Source organism: Oncorhynchus nerka, linkage group LG12, assembly GCF_034236695.1.
Source record: "Oncorhynchus nerka isolate Pitt River linkage group LG12, Oner_Uvic_2.0, whole genome shotgun sequence".
Classification (NCBI taxonomy): Eukaryota; Metazoa; Chordata; class Actinopteri; order Salmoniformes; family Salmonidae; genus Oncorhynchus; species Oncorhynchus nerka.
In genome coordinates, this window is record NC_088407.1 from 31,527,965 (window position 1) to 31,547,985 (window position 20,021).

The window sequence follows — 20,021 nt, forward strand, 5'->3', positions numbered from 1 at the left end:
TGGCATGAAGCCGTTTGGTTTGGAATTGTGTGGAGAGCGTCCTAACGTCCCCCCTTCAACAAGGCATTTATTCATCCGTGCACTGTGGTAGAGCCAGCAGAGACACAGGCATCTAAAAACTGCAAACTTGGAATGGACTTGAGTACTTCTCCGGTGTCACTCTGACCTTCCTATGTGGTGGGAACCTCTACCCAGTCCCGACAGACAGTCTTACTTTACTAAAGCCCTGTCAATGAGACATTTGTGTGATCTGAAAAACAGAAATCGTTGGGTGCTACTTTTCTGCAGTAATAGAGGGCCTGTGTCTTTAAGACATTCAATGCGAGCAAAAGTGAGCTGTCATCAATACCCTTAACCATGCCCGGCATGCAGGGTCGCTCCTTACAAGCTCCATTGTTTATTTTCTATCAAACACCATTAACCCGAACCCCCACCATCACCACCACTACCCCATCCTGGTGTCTAATAGCTGTCTATTTACAAACCGATGCTGGCACTAAGACCACACTCAATGAGCTGCATAGGGCCATAAGTAAACAAGGAAATGCTCATCCAGAGGTGGCACTCCTAGGGGACAGTGATTTTATTGCAGGGAAACTGAACTCCGTCTTACCTCATTTCTACCAGCATGTCACCTGTGCAACTAGAGGCGACAACACTCTAGATGACCTTTCCTCCACACACAGAAACGCATACAAAGCTCTCCCTTGCCATCCATCTGTCAAATCTGACCATAACTCTATCCTCTTGATTCCTGCTTACACAAGCGAAAACTTAAACAGGAATTACCAGTGATGCGCTTAATACGGAAGTGGTGCGATGAAGTGGATGGTAAGTTACAAGACTGTGTCGCTAGCACATCCGATGGCATTGCGGAGTTTACCAAATCAGTCACCAGCTTCATTAATAAGTGCCTTGACGTCCGCGACCGTTAATGCCATGGATTTACAGGCAACATACACACTGAACCATGCAATGATAGCACCAGCTGTTCTGGATGACTGTGTGATCATGCGCTTCGTAGCGATGTGAGTAAGACCTTTAAACAGGTTAACATTCACAAGGCCGCAGGGCCAGACGGATTACCAGAATGCGTAGTCAGAGCATGCGCTGACCAGCTGGCAAGTGTTTTCACTGACATTTTCAACCGCAATCTGACCCAGTCTGTAATACCTACATGTTTCAAGCAGACCACCATAGTTCCTGTGACCAAGAATGCTAAAGTAACCTGTCTAAATGACTATTACCCCATCTGTAGCCATGAAATGCTTTGAAAGGCTGGTCATGGCTCACATCAACACCATTATCCCAGACACCCTGGACCCACCCCAATTTGCATACCTCCCCATCAGATCCACAGATGATGCAATCTCCAACCTGCCCTCTCCCACCTGGACAAGAGGAACACCTATATGAGAATGCTGTTCAATGACTACAGCTCAGCATTCAACATCATAGTGTCCTCCAAGCTCATCACTAAGCAAAAGGACTCTGGGATTGAACATCTCCCTCTACAACTGGATCCTGGACTTCCTGATGGGCCGCCCCCCATGTGGTGAGGGTAGGCAACAACAAATCCGCCTCGCTGATCCTCAACATGGGTGTCCTGAGGGGTGCCTGCTTAGTCCCCTCTTGTAGTCTCTGTTCACCCACGACTGCTTGGCACAACTCCAACACCATCATTAAGTTTTCTGATGACTTGACGGTGGTAGGCCTGATCACTGACGCCAATGAGACAGCCTATAAGGAGGTCAGAGACCGCAAGGCACTACAGAGAGTAGTGTGTACGGCCCATTACATCACCGAGGCCGAGCTTCCTGCCATCCAGGACCTCTATTACCAGGCAGTGTCAGAGGGAGGCCCAAATAATTGTCAAAGACTCCAGCCACCCAAGCCATAGACTGTTCTCTCTGCTACCGCACGGCAAGCAGTACCGATGCACCAAGTTTGGAACCAACAGGACCCTGAACAGCTTCTACCCCCAAGCCATAGGAGTTAGTTAAATAGTTAACCAAATAGCTACCCGGACAATCTGCATAACTTTTTTTGACTCATCACATGCACTGCAGCTACTGTTTATTATCTATCCTGTTACCTAGTCACTTTATTCCTAGTTATATTTACACATCTACCTCAATTACCTCGTGCCCCTGCACATCAACTCGGTAATGGTATCCCGTGTACAGTATATAGTCACGTACTCATTGTGTATTTATTATTACCTTTATTATTACGTGTTATTACTTTTATATTCTTTCTCTATGCATTGTTGGGAAGGGCCCATAAGTAAGCATTTTACTGTTAGCCTACAACTGTCGTTTACTCAGCATGTGACAAATAAAATGAGATTTGATTGGGTTGGACCCTGTGGGTGCAGTTCGCAGCCGAATCCTGAGGTGTCAGAGTGGCAGGCTGCAGCTATAAGCCAGACCCCTTGGCATGTCCCGCTGCATGGCTTCTGTTATGCCGACATTGGGGAAGCACAACATGTAGGTCACATGAATTCATTCCCATACACTATATTAGCCAAAAGTTGACTTTGTGGAAATGTCTGGATTACCTAGTCCTGTAACACCAAACAAATGACCAAGGTTGTTTAACATTTTACATCAAGTTAGATTAGGTTGGTTTACAGGGTATGGTTTAAAAATGGAGTAAGAAAACCAGTGATGTGAAGACCTCAAGGACTGAGTTTGAATTCCCTTGTTCAAAATCAACCACTAGAGGGCATTAACCCCCATATCTGACAGATGGTCAGAAATCAGCAAATTAAACCACTGGGGAAAGATGCATAAAAGTGGTGCCAGGTTCTCTTAGGTAGTCTAGTGCATTCCCACACCTCAACATTCTCTCAAAACCCTTCATGGGTCTGCTCACTCTTCGGCCGTGCGGTGTCTTCCCACTTCTGACATCAGTGGAGTGAACTTGGTGGTGGTCTGACTCTGAATACCCGGATTTATGTGTATCCATGCAGCATTGTAACAAAGCACTGCAGGTATGATTGAATTCTAGTATAATTCATATTCATACCAAATTTGATCTATTGTTTGTTTTATTTATCATATTTATGGACCTTTGATTTATATAATATTTTAGGTAGAGGAATAGATAACGTAATATATGCAAGCACGCGCCATAGTGCGCATACAGAATCCGCATCATCATAATATTTTTAGGAGGAAAAAGCACCAAACATCTTTAAAAAAAAAAAAAAAAAATTATATATTTTTTTTATTAACAACAAATCAATACATAAAGCACATGAGGGAACACATGCATACATAGATTACAAACAATGGACAATCGAGCTAGGGGGTACAATATCACATTACAATTACACAAGGACCTTAAGGGACATGCATATACTTACAATTCTAACAGCTTTTTTGTTAGTAGAGCATTTAACCGTCTTAAAATACAGTTCAATTTATTTTTGTAGGGTACGAAAATGTGGTTTTCTGTGTGTAAATTTACATTTGTGTATATGAAATTTGGCCAAAAGAATAATGAAATTAATTACATAAAAATGATTCCGCTTATTTCTATTGTATGTAAAGAATCCAAACAGTACACCTCTCCACAATAGTGTAAAATCTTCATAAATGTGTTCAATTATAAACCAAAAAGCACCAAACATCACTGAATATCCGACCAACCTCCTTGACGTCAGATAATTGCCCTTGTATGAGAGAGATGTCGACTTCCTCGAATTTGGGATTTCCAAAAGCACAGGAAACAACTTTAGTACATCATTTACTTTTTCGTCCGTCGTTTCCAGGTGAAATGAGGTAAGGACACAAAGCTTTGTCTTGCCCAATTTCGGAATGAAATAAGAATTTTGCCGCAGAGACCTCTACTTGGAGATACATTAGGTTATGTTTATGTAGGAAACTTCCCCTTATCGCAAAACTGCATAGAAAATCACGAAATGGTTAGTCGAGGGGCTTTATGTGACTGAACATTGCGTGACTGTTAACATTCTTTTCAGTAGCCTAAGCCTATTATGCTCATTTATTCCAACAAGCCATTAACCACAACAGGATTTGTCAAGACTTGTTGAGGAGTTTTAGGAAAACATAAGACAAAGTTAAGAATTGAGTCGCGTAGTAGGCTGTATAATGATTTGTTTTTATTGCCAAACAAATACATATATATTATTCTTATTGTATTCAAATAATGATAATTTATGTATTGTCATTAGCTATTATTATGTTAAATACTGTAAAAGATGCCTTCTTGTGGAAGGTATGCATATCATAATTTTTTATAAATCTTGTATTAGTGTGTATTCTTTTCTTTTCTAGGCTCAGCATTCGACTTGCTTACCTTTTCCTGTATAACCTGCTTCAGTTCTGTGGGCACACATGGATATTTGCAAACATGACAGCCAGGTTTCTCACATTTGGTGGAGGTAAGTTGTCGAGATCAGAGTCAAAACAGCAGAACTGGATAGTCTAGACCAGGGATGGGCAACTTCCACTGAACTCATAACGAGGCGCTGCAGGGGTCTGCTACCGGTGTGCTGATCTCGTTACTACTGTTATTCGTAAGTTTTATCATGCTTGATACTCGTGATCGGAAAACCCGGAAGCGTGCTTTAAATGTCGGTAAAGACTATACTTCAAGTAGGCTACGCGTTACTGCGCTATTACTCAGATCACATCTTTATGTTCCTTCATTCATTACGCACATGCAGTCAGAGCCGGCCTTAGCCTTTTGTCATAATTTTGAAAACATTTTCGCATCCCCCTCTTGACAGCTGAGAGAAATTGTTTTCGCTTTTGCAATTTTAAAGCAAGTTTGCTGCATTTCTACACATTTTGCCATGGAGGGGAGAGAAGATTTAGCATTTTATAACAAATTTCATGCAACTCTACACATTTTGCCAAAGGGTTCCCCTATGGGGACAAACCGAAGAACCCTATATGGTTCTACTTAGCACTTTTTTTTTTACAAGAGTGGAGACGAATCTAAAAATGTTTGGGTGACAGTCAGTGACTTACATAACGAGGAAAACTGCTGCCATTAGTTGCCCATCCCCTGTCTAGACTCAAGAGCCTATTCATAAATGCTTTACGAGACTGTATAATGCAGTATAAGTAAAGGTAACGTATGAACCCGAACCGAATGTTCTTGTTTTCCAGACGCGCTTGCTGACACCTTCTATGCTGTGGGGGTTGTGATGAGTCTATGCCAGCTGTTGTCCGTGCTGGAGCTCTTCCACATCGCTGATGGGATCGAGAAGGCACGCCTTCTGCCACGGTTTGTTCAAGTGTGTGCCACTGCCAAGCTTAACACTGTGTTCTGTCTCTTTGGAGTCTGGGCCCTGTTCAAATGCTACAAAGTGTACCCTTCATCCATTCATTGAGAATTTTCACTTCACCGATCAGACAAAATAGGACTGGTTAGAGCAATTCATCTCTGATTAGTGGTCCTGTTTGGTGTGTACACGACTGTACGTGACTGTGCAAGCAACACATGGAGATAAGTGATGCACTATTTCATTTTGGAAAGCACAGTATGTCTGCAACGACTTCTGTGGTAGTAGTTCACGACAATATCAAAGACCTCAAAAGTAGTCTAATGCCAACGTTTTCTTGTCCAGGTTATGACCAGAAACTTCCTACTGTTTATGGTGATAGTCAGTCAAGAGGAGATCCAGAGTAAACCGGTTGTGTCTGCACAGTTTTACCTTTGGAATATTCTAGATCTGTTAAGGTATGTATATTTAATCGGAACAAAGACATTAAAAGGTTTTGGGTTGCACATTTTTGTCCTAACGCAGCACTAACATCCGATTCAACTATTCACCTAGCCCTTGATTAGTTAGGCTGGAACAGGTGTGTTGACCTGGCAGTATGGTGCCGTGACAACAACCTTTCCCTCAACCTCAGTAAAACCAAGGAGATGATCGTGGACTATAGGCACAGTCGTGAAGCCGTAGACTGTTCTCTCTGCTTCCGCATGGCAAGCGGTACCGGTGCATCAAGTCTGACACCAACAGGCTCCCGAACAGCTTCTATCCCCAAGCGATAAGACTTTTAAATAGCTAACAGAATGGCTACACGCACTGTCTGAGTTGACCCTTGTATTTTATTTTTGCACTGTCTCTATGCACACTCACAGGACTCGACACATTCTCGCTCACTGACATGCCAACACACACATGCACATATTAATACTGACACTACACACACGCACACATATAATCATAATTTACACTTCTGTTACTCTGTTGATCATATATCTGTATGCCTAGTCACCTTAGCTCTATACATATATACCTTTATCACTCCAGTACAGTATCCTTCAGAAAGTTCAGAAAGTGTTCACACCCCTTGACTTTTTCCACATTTTGTTGTGTGACAAAGTGGGATTCAAATTGATTTAATTGTAAAAAAAAAGTGTTCACAATCTACACAAAATACTCTGTAATGTCAAAGTGGAATAAAACTTCTAACATTTGTAAAAGATTAATGAAAAATAAAATGAATATATCTTGATTAGATGAGTCTTCAACCCCCTAAGTCCATGTGTTAGAATCACCTTTGGTAGTGATTGCAGCTGTGAGTCTTTCTGGTTAATATGTCTTTAAGAGCTTTTCACACCTCGATTGTACAACATTTCAATTACTCTTTTCAAAATTCTTCAAGCTCTGTCAAATTGGTTGTAGATCATTGCGGACAACCATTTTCAGGTCTTTGCCATAGATTTTCAAGCAGATTTATGTCAAAACTGTAACTCGGCCACTCAGAAACATTCACTGCCTTCTTGGTGAGCAACTCCAGTGTAGATTTGGCCTTGTGTTTTTGGTTATTGTCCTGCTGAAAGGTAAATTCATCTCCTAGTGTCTGATGGAAAGCAGACTGAACCAGGTTTTCCTCTAGGATTTTGCCTGTGCTTAGCTCCATTCAGTTTATTTTTTATCCTCAAAACTCCCCAGTCCTTAATGATTACAAGCATACCCATAACATGATGCAGCCTCCACTATGCTTGAAAATATAGAGAGTGGTACTCATTAATGTGTTGGATTGGATTTGCCCCAAACATAACACTTTGTTTTCAGGAAAAAAAAGTAAATTGCTTTGCCAATTTTTTTACAGTATAACTTTAGTGCCTTGTTGCAACAAGATGCATGTTTTGGAATAATTGTATTTTGCAAGGCTTACTTCTTTACTGACTTCTTTTCAGTTAGGTTAGTATTGTGGAGTAACTCAAATGTTGTTGATCTATCCTCAATTCTCTCCTATCACAGCCATTAAACTCTGTAACTGTTTTAAAGTCACCATTGGCCTCATGGTGAAATCCCTGAGCGGTTTCCTTCCTCTCCGGCAACTGAGTTAGGAAGAACGCCTGTATCTTTGTAGTGACTGGGTGTATTGATACACCATGCAATGTGTGATTAATAACTTCACCGTGCTTAAAGGGATATTCAATTTCAGCTTAAATTTTTTTTACCCATCTACCAATAGGTGCCCTTCTTTGCAAAGCATTGGAAAACCTCCCTGGTCTTTGTGGTTGATTCTGTGTTTGAAATGCACTGCTCAACTGATAATTGTATGTGTGGGGTACAGAGATGAGGTAGTAATTCAAAAACATTTTAACCACTATTATTGCACACAGTGAGTGAGTCCATGCAACTTATATGATTTGTTAAGCACATTTTTACTCCTGAACTTATTTAGTCTTGCCATAACAAAGGGGTTGAATACTTATTGACACAAGACATTTCAGCGTTTCATTTGTAGTTCATTTGAAACATATAATTCCACTTTGACATTATGGGGTAATGTGTGTAGGCCAGTGACACAAACATTTAATCAATTTTACATTCAGGCTCTAACAGAATGTGTAAAATGTCAAGGGGTGTGAATACTTTCTGCAAGCACTGTAGCTTCTCACTTTCTCTTTCTTATTTCTTGTGTGTTTCTGTTCTACCTTCTGTCATTTTTAGTGGTACATTGATATTGGTTACTGCATTGTTTGGTTTTGAGCTTGCATGAAAGGCATTTCACTGTTCTTGTGCAGGTGACATTAACACTTGAAACGAGTGTTAACATGGAACAAAAATGTGCACCACTCCAATGGTTGCTAATGGGTTGACTTTTGGTTCTGTCTGGCATTTGCAGGTACCCCCATGTTCTCCTGTGTTTGATGGGCACGGATTCCTTTGGCATGCTGTGGGCTCGATACACCCTATCCATCCCCATCTACATAGTCTCAGTCATCACAGAAGGTTCATATGTTACTATTATTTTACATAAGGGGCACTCAGTAAGATTTCATTACCACAGCTCAGTGATTATTTCAACTATTAAAATACACCTCCTGGTTTTTGAACTAGATTCTTGCAGGGATGTGAATATGGTTACAAAAAAGAAAATATCCAAATGAACCTGCTGTTTTTATACAGTGGGGGTTTGAGACCGATGCTTTGACAGTAAACATTAAACAGTGGTTTTATAGGTTGCTTGGAATGTTATTTTTCTCTCACAGAATTTAGTTATTGACCAACAGATTCATTAGACTATCTACAGACTCAGGGCTCGTTGCATCTTACGGAATGCCCCTTTAAAGGGCCGATCTGCAGTTGAAACAATAACAAAACTTCGACCCCATCACTCTTTTAGTAAAGAGATGAGGGATAGAGTTTGAGAAATGTAACCACTCTCAAATGTATAGACAGAGCTATGGATAAAAGAACTGATCATCCATGTTATCAAAACCATGTTTTGAGGCTATACAGCATTTGTTTACATTTATGTTGTTTACAAACATTGTAGTAAAACAAGATTATATGTTGGGTTCTGATGGGGTACAACGGTTGAACTAAGCTCATGAGGCATTTCTAAGTTCTTTTTTTTGAGGGGAGAGAAGATAGAGAAATGTAATAGTACACTTTCACTTGGTATGTTTTAATCTCCACTCAGTGTCTTGTTTTATCCTATTAGAGTCGGTGATGATGTGTCAGGCGCATTAGTCAGGCGTTGCATGTTGTGAGGAAATAATATTTAGAGCAGACAGGAAGTGAGTTGGCACAGCAGGCTGACCAAGATATTAAAGTCAGGAAATGGGACACATTCCAACTTCTTTAGGCGCCTGTGTGTGTGTTTTTTTAGACAGTACAGAGTACATGCATTTTGCCTAAACAACTTCTGTGTTTTAACAGTAGACCATAGACATTTTTGCAATTTTGCCTTCCACTTGGTCTATTTTGTGTATCGAAGAGTGTGTGAGAAGAATCTTTCTGCTTTGGTCTTTTCCAGGCATTACCATTCACCAATCACTGCCTTACTTTGAGTCATTGGGAACATACTCATTCCAGCTCAGCCTGCCGGTGTCTGCAGGCATTTACTTCCCTATCCTCCTGAAGGCATACTTACCTTTACTGGCTGTTGGTAAGTTAACAGATTTAGCTTCCTTAGCAGAGCCTAAAGGCGCAGGCTGAATGAAACTGGACGAGCCATTTACAAAAATGGAATGTTTCTGTAATTAATTCCTTAAATGAGTTCCACTATGTCTGACGGAAACAAAGCCCTGCATTCCACAGTAAGAACCTCATACCAATGTTTAAGCATGGTGGTGGTAGTGTGATGGTTTGGGGATGCTTTGCTGCCTCAGGACCTGGATGACTTGCCATCATTGAAGGAACCATGAATTCTGCTCTGTATCAGAGAATTCCAAAGGAGAATGTCAGGCCATCTGTCCGCGAACTGAAGCTGAATCGCAGATGGGTCATGCAGCAAGACAATCATCCAAAACACACAAGCAAGTCTACATCAGAATAGCTCAAAAGCAACGCATTCCAAGTTCTGGAATGGCCTAGTCCAGGGGTTCCTAAACTTTTTTGTCCCACGACCCCATTTTGATATCTGAAAATCCTCACAACCATGTGAAAAAAATTCTGTACATGACAGCCAATGTTGGGGGCCATGGTGGTCAATTGAAAAACATTCTAACAGTATTTCTGATTGTCTTCTCAGTCAATTGGAAATTAGTCTGACAATGTATCTTATCTCACCACCACTAATGAGATGGGTGTGCTTAATGCATGTCGCCGTCGGAGCTTCTCAAAGTCAGGGGGCGTGGTCGACACTGCACTCCTCATCTCCGCTGTCACATCCAACCTGGATCGACATTTGGTTTTAATGCAGATGATTGCGCTGAATGCAGCTTCACACAGATATGAGCTGGCGAAGGGTACCATGAGTTTTGTGCTGCTTTCAAGACAACTAGGATACAAGGTCAAATCATGACGCTTAGTGATCTTCAAGTCGGGAAGTCGGAGCTCTAAAAAGAGGCCAGAGTTCCCGAGTTGGAATTCCAAGTTGGATAGCTGTTCAAAGTGATTTTTTCCTCCCGGGGCTCATTTTTCCCCCAGAGTTCCCAGTTGTTTTGAATGCAGTGAAGTCGGATGTCAGAGATTTCTGAGTTCCCAGTTGTCTTGAATGCAGTGATTATCAGACATTTCTAGAGTTGTTTTGAACGGTGATGATTTCTGTATTTTGAAAGTTACAAATCTTGAAAAGTTCATTGCTTACAAGCAAAACATTTTGAAATTATGTCAACAATGAACTAAATAAAAAAATAGGTTTTGGGTGGAATTTTTCATTATTGCTCAAGAGGCCTACCATAGGTCAGGGCTGGCCAACCCTGTTCCTGAAGAGCTACCCTCCTGTAGGTTTTCACTCAAACCCCCAGTTGTCACCAACCTGATTCAGCTTTTCAACCAGCTAATTGTTAGAATCAGGTGTGCTAGATGAGAGGTGGGGTGAAAACTTACAGGACTGTAGCTCTCCAGGAACAGAGAAACAAAACTCGTTCTTAGCGACCTGTGAATGCATTCGGTCACATGACAGCTCGATCAGCTGTTCGATTTTAATTACGGGCATGTCAACTGAGCCAGGATCACAGTGAAACTTCCAAGTGTTGGGAGGTGAGCAGTCATCACTCGTGTGAGCCGAGGGAAGGGGGCATGGTTCGCTTTTGAAAGACTCTCCAATAAGAATTCTTTCATATGAATCCACCGATTCAGTCACTCATCTGTAGAATGTTTTTTCAAATGTTTTTCCCCTGCATGCTTGCGTTCAGTTCATTCAGTTTCACAAGTGTCTGTTACATAGGCAAGGATACATTTTATTTTCATTAGTCTTTTTTAAATTAATTTTTTTTAACACATCCATTGTGAATGACAACGGTTCCTCTCAATGCGAAAAATATTTCCAACACTCCCCCTCGATAACCGCCAAGCATGGGTATTGAAATAGATCATTGTCATGCTCGGATCCCATATCTCCACATAGTGTTGCGAACTGGCGTGCGCGCAGTGGATTGTGGTTTGATGAAGTTTTACAATCGAAGTTACCTGCTGCAGTACACCTCCGAGTTCTGTTCTCAGGTCTTTTTCCGCCAGTTGCTCTCGGTGTATCCACTATAGCTCAGTGGGTGTATCATACAATGCGTCCATATGGCAGAGGGAGACACATTCATAACTAGAGTGCAGAGGTCTGCCCGCCGTTCCGCTATAAATGGAGCCCAATCTGTGCAAAAGCCCACCATTCGAACCCCTGGAATCTGTTTTTGATCAATAGAGGCACGCAGCAAACTAAATATCCCATGTACCCTTTCATGCTCGGGAATCATGAGACGCATCATCATCGCATCTGCCGACGTGTATAGCGAACAAAAAGTCAATACATGGGCATCTCGGCCCTCACAGCTAACGTCCATTTGGAGAGCATAACCTGGGAAGTTCAAATCAAATCAAATGTTATTTGTCACATACACATGGTTAGCAGATGTTAATGCAAGTGTAGCGAAATGCTTGTGCTTCTAGTTCCGACAATGCAGTAATAACCAACAAGTAATCTAACTAACAATTCCAAACTACTGTCTTATACACAGTGTCAATCACCACCTTCCGGAGACACCTGAAACCCCACCTCTTTAAGGACTACCTAGGATAGGATAAAGTAATCCCTCTCACCCCCCTTAAAATATTTAGATGCACTACTGTTCCACTGGATGTCATAAGGTGAATGCACCAATTTGTAAGTCGCTCTGGATAAGAGCGTCTGCTAAATGACTTAAATGTAATGTAAATGTAAGGGGATAAAGAATATGTACATAAGGATATATGAATGAGTGATGGTACAGGGCAGCATACAGTAGATGGTATTGAGTACAGTATATACATATGAGATGAGTATGTAACAAAGTAAACAAAGTGGCATAGTTAAAGTGGCTAGTGATACATGTATTACATAAGGATGCAGTCGATGATATAGAGTACAGTATATACGTATGCATATGAGATGAATAATGTAGGGTAAGTAACATTATATAAGGTAGCATTGTTTAAAGTGGCTAGTGATATATTTACATCATTTCCCATCAATTCCCATTATTAAAGTGGCTGGAGTTGAGTCAGTGTCAATGTCAGTGTGTTGGCAGCAGCCACTCAATGTTAGTGGTGGCTGTTTAACAGTCTGATGGCCTTGAGATTAGAAGCTGTTTTTCAGTCTCTCGGTCCCAGCTTTGATGCACCTGTACTGACCTCGCCTTCTGGATGATAGTGGTGTGAACAGGCAGTGGCTCGGGTGGTTGATGTCCTTGATGATCTTTATGGCCTTCCTGTAACATCGGGTGGTGTAGGTGTCCTGGAGGGCAGGTAGTTTGCCCCCGGTGATGCGTTGTGCAGACCTCACTTGAGTCCAGCTTCAGTTCTCTCTTGATTGCTAGCAATATCATAAATTCTTAATTTAACAGTCTTATATAACAATGGTATGAAGAGAGTTTCTGTGCCTCTGCCTCCCCACTCATTGTTTCCACCAAATCAATTGCCTAGCTTTTCACCGTGGGAATGATTTATGTGCAATGGTCAAGTGCTGCCTTTTCCCACTATTTAAAAGTCGCTCTGGGTTCTTTTAGATTGGAATCATTTTAATTTACATTTTTAAGATTAACCACATTACAATGATTTTGAGATACAAAAATAATATAATCTTTAAGTATATATTTTTTCTCAGGATTTTGGAAATTCTCCCGTTACCCGATTTTCATATCAGGTGACCCCACATGGGGTGGCGACCCCTAGTTTGGGAACCACTAGCCTAGTGGCCACTACCTAAACCCAATTGAGATGTTGTGGCAGGACCTGAAACTAGCAGTTCATGGTCGAAAACCCACAAATATCATTGAGTTAAAGCAGTTCCGCATGGAAGTGTGGGCCAAAATTCCTCAACAGGGATGTGATAGAGACTGATCGACATTGCAGCTAAAGATGGCACAAACAGTTACTGAGTGTAAGGGGGCAATCACTTTTTCACACAGAGGCATTGGGTGTTGCATAACCTTGTTAATTAAATAAATGAAATAAGTATCAACATTTAGTCATTTGTTCACTCAGGTTCCCTTTATCTAATATTAGGATTTGGTTGAAGATCTGATAACATTCAGTGTCAGAAATACGCAAAAAAATAAAAAAAATAGAGAACATCAGAAAGTAAGCAAATACTTTTTCACAGCACTTTCACAGCTCCTAAACGGAATATTTTATATTCAACTACTTGCCCTGCCCATGAACAAACCTGCTAACTGTGACAACCTTTTGTCTTTCTAGGGGCTTGTGTAACAGTGTGGCATTCGGTGAGGGCGAGAGAACTGCGTCTTGACAAGTGGAATAAGAAGATTAAAAGGAAATGAGGTGGATTTCTTATTGCAGGATATATCACTTCAGGAGTTACTTAAGAAGACATGAAGACATTATGACCCAACAGCAAATGAGAACATCTTCCTGAGAAGCCTTCTTTGCACAACATCGCTTTGATGAGGTCACACTTTCGGGAATAGTTGGATAAGCAAAATGTTTATAAACGTGTTCAGTTGAGAAATTTGCTGGTCTCTTCTTCCAAGGCTTGATGTCCAATCTAAGCACTACTTAGTCTAAAATGTACAAAGCATCAGAAAATCAGTTTGTGTTAACATCTCAAGTGCTTTAATGAGGAACTCAGTGTTGCACAACAAGTATTTTCTCAGTAATGTTAGTAAAGCAAACAATTGCACAGTACAAGTGGCAGGAATGATACGCTTACACACACACACACACACCTTGTCATGAGGGAAAATAGATTGTTTCATGGCCAAACCATCCCACTGTCGAAAGCCCCACCTTAAAGCCAGGGCAGGCACAGGGGTGTCTAGGCTATCTCCACAAGGCTAGATTCCTTAGTTGCTTCATCCATATTTTATATATACCCATTGATTCTTGAAGACTGTAACTTGCCTCATGAGTTTTGTTCAATTGTTGTACTTTATCAGAACCCAAAATCTACTCCAATGTAAAAAATAAATTAACCAAACACTGTATAGCCTCAAAACATAGTTCAAACTATAAATGTTGATATAATGGATGGTCAGTCCTTGCATCCATAGCTCGGTCTATGAATTTGAGAGCGGTTACATTTCTTCAGGCCCATCCCTCAGCTTTTTACCAAAACAATCAAGGATTCTAGCTTTAAGCAGGACACCTCAGAGTGGGGGAATTCTTCTTCTCCTCCCTCTCAAATTCCATCCCTAACCCCCAAGTCACCTCTGCGGCTGCTACCCTGGGATACCGCCCACAATATACTGCTACATGCAGACCAAGGCAGTGAGTGTTTGAAGCGTCAAAGCTGAAGAAGGTCAGGCTGGGCCGAATGGCTGTGATGTCACTTCCTGTGAGCCTAGAGGAAAGCAGGAAGTTGGCTCAGGTCACCAACCGTACGCTCGCGTCCACACCGCTTTTTTCTTGAAATCCGTGGAGGACTTCAGAGCCAGCAAGGCAGCTGTACAGAAAGGGGAGAGAAATAGCAGTGGGGTGTGAGAAACCAGTGGTCAAAATCAAAAAGCCCTTTGGTCTTGAAATACTCCATGTACTTCCTATTTTTCCATATAAAAGTGTCTGCTAAATGACCATATTATGAATTGGACATTGAGCTTTGTGGCACTGTGTCTCACCTTTGGCAGTGTTGATGGAAGTCTCTGACAGACCAGTTTCCGGACCTTCAGTGATGCTGAAAAGCCAATCTATGAACTAAGAACCACACAAAAATAGTTTTCTTATAGGTAAACACCGTCTTTCTTATAGGTAAACACCGTCTGCTACCAATTCACTGACATTATTCATCTCTTATTTTGTTTAGAGCAGTGCGTAGTAGTGTCTTTTGTGATCTGTTTCAACATAGTGAACCTCATTGTCATCACACAAACAAAATGATCAATGTGTGGAGGTTGGGGACCTACCTTCTGTGACTGTTCCCTCCAGGGCTCTTTAGCCAATAGCTGCCTCAGGCTGTGGGGCAATCCCAACAGGCATAGCGAGACTGACTGCTCGGCCAGCACGGCGTCACCGTAGAGAGCGTGAGGTAGACCGGGCGGCTCTGACCCCTGCTGCCATGGAAACCACTGGGTCCTAACGCCCAGAAGGAGGGGCATGGTGTGGTCGCCCCAGGAGATCACCGCCGCAGCGAATACCTGGAGCAGGAAGTCAGTGGCCTGCACAGGATGATGGGGTAATGGAGTCCAGGTTATTCAGCCCAAGTATATGCAACACACAAATAGACTACCTGATTTAAAGACTACACACTGTGCACTTGGCAATTAAACGACTATAAAAGCATACCAATGCTAACAAATAGAAGTCAGAAATCATACCATTCCTTGAAATACCACAGTTACAACTTCACGAGGGTCGACATTCCAAAGTAATTCCTGAATGATAGCCATTCAACTACAGACCTGCAGCACATACAGTGACCTCCAAAATGATTGGGACAGTGACAAATGTTGTTGTTGTTTTGGCTATCTACTCCAGCACTTTGGAATTGAAAATATACAATGACAGTGAGGTTAACATGCAGATGGTCAGCTTTAATTTGAGGGTATTTTCATCCATATCAGGTGAACCATTTAGAATTTACAGCACCTTTTGTACACAGTCCCCCCATTTTAGGGGACCGAAAGTATATACAGTGCATTCAGAAAGTATTCAGACCCCTTAACTTTTCCCACATTGTTACTTTACAGCCTTATTCTAAAATTGATTAAATTGTTTTACACACAATACCCAATAATGACAAAGCAAAAACAGTTTTTTAGAAATGTTAGAAAATGTATTGAAAATAAAAACCTGAAATATCACATTTACACAAGTATTCAGACCCTTTGGTCAGTACTTTGTTGAAGCACCTTTGGCAGTGAGATTATTTGGGGAGTTTCTCCCATTCTTCTCTGCGGATCCTCAAGCTCTGTCAGGTTTGATGGGGTGCGTCGCTGCCCACTATTTTCAAGGCTCTCCAGAGATATTAAATCGGGTTCAAGTCCGGGCTCTGTCATGGCCATTCAAGGACATTTGGAGACTTGTCCCTAAGCCACTCCTGCGTTGTCTTGGCTGTGTGTTTAGGGTCCTTGTCCTGTTGGAAGGTGAACATTCACCCCAGTCTGAGGTCCTGAGCACTCTGGAGCAGGTTTTCATCAAGGACCTCTCTGTAATTTGCTCCGTTCATCTTTCCCTCGATCCTGTCTAGTCTCTCAGTCACTGCTGCTGAAAAACATCCCCACAGCATGATGCTGCCACTACCATGTTTCACTGTGGGGGATTGGTGCCAGGTTTCCTCCAGACGTGACGCTTGGCATTCAGGCCAAAGAGTTCAATCTTGGTTTCATCAGACCAGAAAATCTTGTTTCTCATGGTCAGAGTCCTTTAGGTCCCTTTTGGCAAACTCCAAGTGAGCTGTTATGTTCCTTTTACTGAGGAGTGGCTTCCGTAAAGCCACTCTACCATAAATGCCTGATTGGTGGAGTGCTGCAGAGATGGTTGTCCTTCTGGAATGTTCTCCCATCGCCACAGAGGAACACAGCCTGGAGCTCTGTCAGAGTGACTAATGGGTTCTTGGTCACCTCCCTGACCAAGGCCCTTCTCCCCCGATTGCTTATTTTGGCTGGTCGGCCAGCTCTAGGAAGAGTGTTGGTGGTTACAAATATCTTCCAATTAAGAATGATGGAGGCCACTGTGTTCTTGGGGACCTTCAATACTGCATACATTTTTTGCTACCCTTCACCAGATCATGGCTTGGTTTTTGCTCTGACATGCACTGTCAACTGTGGGACCTTATATAGACAGCTGTGTGCCTTTCTAAATCATGTCCAATCAATTGATTTTACCACAGGTGGACTCCAATAAAGTTGTAGAAACATCTCAAGGATGATCAATGGAAACAGGATGCACCTGAGCTCAATTTCAAGTCTCATAGCAAATGGTCTGAATATTTATGTAAATAAGATATCAGTTTTATATTTTTAATACATTTGCAAAAATATCTAAAAACCTGTTTTCTCATTGTCATTATGGGGTAGTGTGTAGATGAGGATTTGTTTTAAATAATTTAATCCATTTTAGAATATGGCTGTTATCTTAACAAAATGTGGAAAAGGGGAAGGGGTCTGAATTATTGCACCGTATGTGTATTAAAGTAGTCAAACATGAAGTATTTGGTGCCATATTCATAGCACTCAATGACTACATCAAGCTTGTGACTACAGATTTGTTGGATTCATTTGCTGTTTGTTTTGGTTGTGTTTCAGATTATTTATACCCAATCGAAATAAATGGTAAATAGTGTGTCTTTTTGGAGTTACTTTCATTGTAAATCAGAATAGAATATATTTCTAAACACTTCTACATTAATGTGAATGCAACCATGATTACGGATAATCCTGAATGAATTGTAGATAATCCTAAATGAACCGTGAATAATGATGAGTGAGAAAGTTACTGTCCCAATACTTTGAGCTCACTGTACCAATATCACACCTGCACGTGAACTCTAAACATACCAGCTGTCCCATGTATCAATTCACACACATGCGCACACACACACACACACAGAAATAACACAGCACCTGTGTATGTGCTTCTGAGAATAGTGTTAAAATACTTTACAGACCTGCCTGGTGTCTCCACACTTGACAGCGGTCACTCCGTAAGCAACATTTCTTATGAGTCCCATCAGCTCCAAAAGCCACTCCATTCGTTTGGACACACCTAGAAAGTGTACTTGTTATAAACCAGGGTTTCCTTCTAAACCTGCACAAGCACACGCGATCCAACTAATAAAGAGAATGGATTCGCAAAGTATTTCAAGTCATGTGTGCTTTTGCAGCTAAAACGAAAACACTTTAGGAGTAATTCAATGACCAATAAACGATCAATGCAGTATATTACAAACACTTTAGGAGTACTTCAATGACCAATAAACGATCAATGCAGTATATTACAAACACTTTAGGAGTACTTCAATGACCAATAAACGATCAATGCAGTATATTACAAACACTTTAGGAGTACTTCAATGACCAATAAACGATCAATGCAGTATATTACAAACACTTTAGGAGTACTTCAATGACCAATAAACGATCAATGCAGTATATTACAAACACTTTAGGAGTACTTCAATGACCAATAAACGATCAATGCAGTATATTACAAACACTTTAGGAGTACTTCAATGACCAATAAACGATCAATGCAGTATATTACAAACACTTTGCAAATACCCCTGACCCCCCTTGGCACTTCTATAGGTCTAAAAGGTCAGATCAGTTCAAGCACAACGTTGAAATCCGCCAGCCCTGAAAGCTGATTGGTTGCTGGGCTGACCTGTGTTGGGGCTGGCGGCCAGACGGCATTGGTAGAAAGTCTGCAGGAGGAGCCAGCCCACCTTGTGGCTGGACCAACCCCGGAGCACGGCCGCAATGACATCGTTGAGGCCCAGGAGTGGCACTCGGCCCTGAGAGGTGAGGTGAGCCAGGATGAAGCTGGTCTTCTCCATCTGTTCCTGTAGAGGAGGCAAGAGAGCAACACATCACTCAAAGAAGGGATGTGATTGATATCGGACAAAATAGAAACGCAGCAGGAAGACAACATTGGTTTTGGGGAAGGTTGATTTTAATGACACATGGGGTGAGGCGACAATCAGTACCTCTGTGACTTGGGCGATGCGGTCGATCTCTGTGTCAGCCAACTCGGACAGACATTTGGAGACTCCCACGTACAGGTGCACCTCTTGGTCCTAGAATAAACCATGGACATACATCTCAGTGCATGGTCGATATTCAATAATGCTTAGTGATCACTAGTCTTGCACACACAGCCATTTATTGTCGTGTGATTGACTAAGAAGAATAAGTGACACGTGTACTTGTCTAAAAAAATAAAGATTTCCCTGCCTGTATGTGGTTGGGGAGTACGTTGAAGATCTTCTCTATAGTAGTACACAGGACGGCCCAGACGGTGTTGGGCGGGTTGGGGAGGGCCATGGCCTGTGCCAGGCCCCGGAGGAGGGATAAACAGATGGCCAGGCGCTGGGGCCGGACGTGCTGCTGGAACTGCTGCAGACCCAGGGTCTCCACGTAAACCTGAAGCTTGTCCTCCGACACGTGCTTCATCCATACAGAGAGATTGTCGTACAGGTGACCTCGCGTCCACATCTAGGGGGAAGAGAACCGTGGAGGAAGAATGAATGGAGGGCTCGCACTCTTCACTTCGTTCCCAGAGGGGGGGGGTTATTACAAGCTGTAATGTCTGGCCAAACAATAATTGACCAATAAACTTCCAGGGAGAAAATGAAACCCATAGTACTTTGACCATCCACTGACATTCAGAATTGAAAATCCCTGAATGGCATATTCATAGAGGATTACAAACGGGGTTATGGAGGACTCACACTAAGACTGTGGACCAGGGGAGGGCTCAGCCACACCCCCAGGAAGAGAGATGCACTCTGGGAAGACTGGGCTTGGTTGGATGCCAGCTCTATACATTGGTGTTGGACCACCTCACCTGTTGGGAAAATAACATGTATTTTGCTAACCCATGATTGCTTTCACTGTGTGTACATATTTATCCTTTCCTACTGAGATGAACATCTCTTTTACAAGGAGGCCATATCATTTATCTGCGTGTTTGTGAAGTGTATGAC

General features: G+C 42.0%; 2 protein-coding genes across 4 annotated transcripts in view; one reads left to right on the forward strand and one right to left on the reverse strand.

Annotated features, from left to right (window-relative positions):
- The first annotated feature begins 3,669 nt into the window (after positions 1-3,669).
- Positions 3,670-13,892, forward strand: hacd4 (3-hydroxyacyl-CoA dehydratase 4). 2 transcript variants are annotated; one of them, XM_029674619.2, is made up of 7 exons: positions 3,670-3,788; positions 4,305-4,411; positions 5,145-5,272; positions 5,606-5,718; positions 8,130-8,236; positions 9,267-9,398; positions 13,622-13,892. In XM_029674619.2, the coding sequence occupies exons 1-7, from the start codon at positions 3,685-3,687 to the stop codon at positions 13,702-13,704; spliced, it is 774 nt and encodes a 257-aa protein (XP_029530479.1). In that variant the 5' UTR covers positions 3,670-3,684; the 3' UTR covers positions 13,705-13,892. The 2 variants fall into 2 exon arrangements, with proteins under 2 accessions (XP_029530479.1, XP_029530480.1); XM_029674620.2 differs by having other exon boundaries at positions 3,703-3,788; positions 4,283-4,411.
- Positions 13,893-13,973: 81 nt separating this feature from the next.
- The window catches only part of focad (focadhesin), a 70,173-nt gene continuing 64,125 nt past the window's right edge, over positions 13,974-20,021 (reverse strand). For both annotated transcript variants that reach the window (XM_029674576.2, XM_029674575.2), the window contains exons 36-43: positions 19,767-19,882; positions 19,270-19,530; positions 19,023-19,112; positions 18,701-18,878; positions 17,985-18,082; positions 15,283-15,534; positions 14,998-15,073; positions 13,974-14,825 (exon numbers count right to left, since the gene is read on the reverse strand). In XM_029674576.2, coding sequence (XP_029530436.2) covers positions 14,752-14,825; positions 14,998-15,073; positions 15,283-15,534; positions 17,985-18,082; positions 18,701-18,878; positions 19,023-19,112; positions 19,270-19,530; positions 19,767-19,882 — 1,145 coding nt within the window. In that variant the 3' untranslated portion in view covers positions 13,974-14,751. The remainder of the gene's footprint in view (positions 14,826-14,997; positions 15,074-15,282; positions 15,535-17,984; positions 18,083-18,700; positions 18,879-19,022; positions 19,113-19,269; positions 19,531-19,766; positions 19,883-20,021) is intronic.

What these genes read in the sequence shown, in the direction of transcription:
- hacd4 (XM_029674619.2), top strand. Translation starts at nt 3,685, where the DNA reads ATGAGAGAGATGTCGACTTCCTCGAATTTGGGATTTCCAAAAGCACAG. An exon ending in GTTTCTCACATTTGGTGGAG is followed by an intron (nt 4,412 to 5,144) that starts GTAAGTTGTCGA and finishes CTTGTTTTCCAG; the next exon opens with ACGCGCTTGCTGACACCTTC. An exon ending in CTTACCTTTACTGGCTGTTG is followed by an intron (nt 9,399 to 13,621) that starts GTAAGTTAACAG and finishes TTGTCTTTCTAG; the next exon opens with GGGCTTGTGTAACAGTGTGG.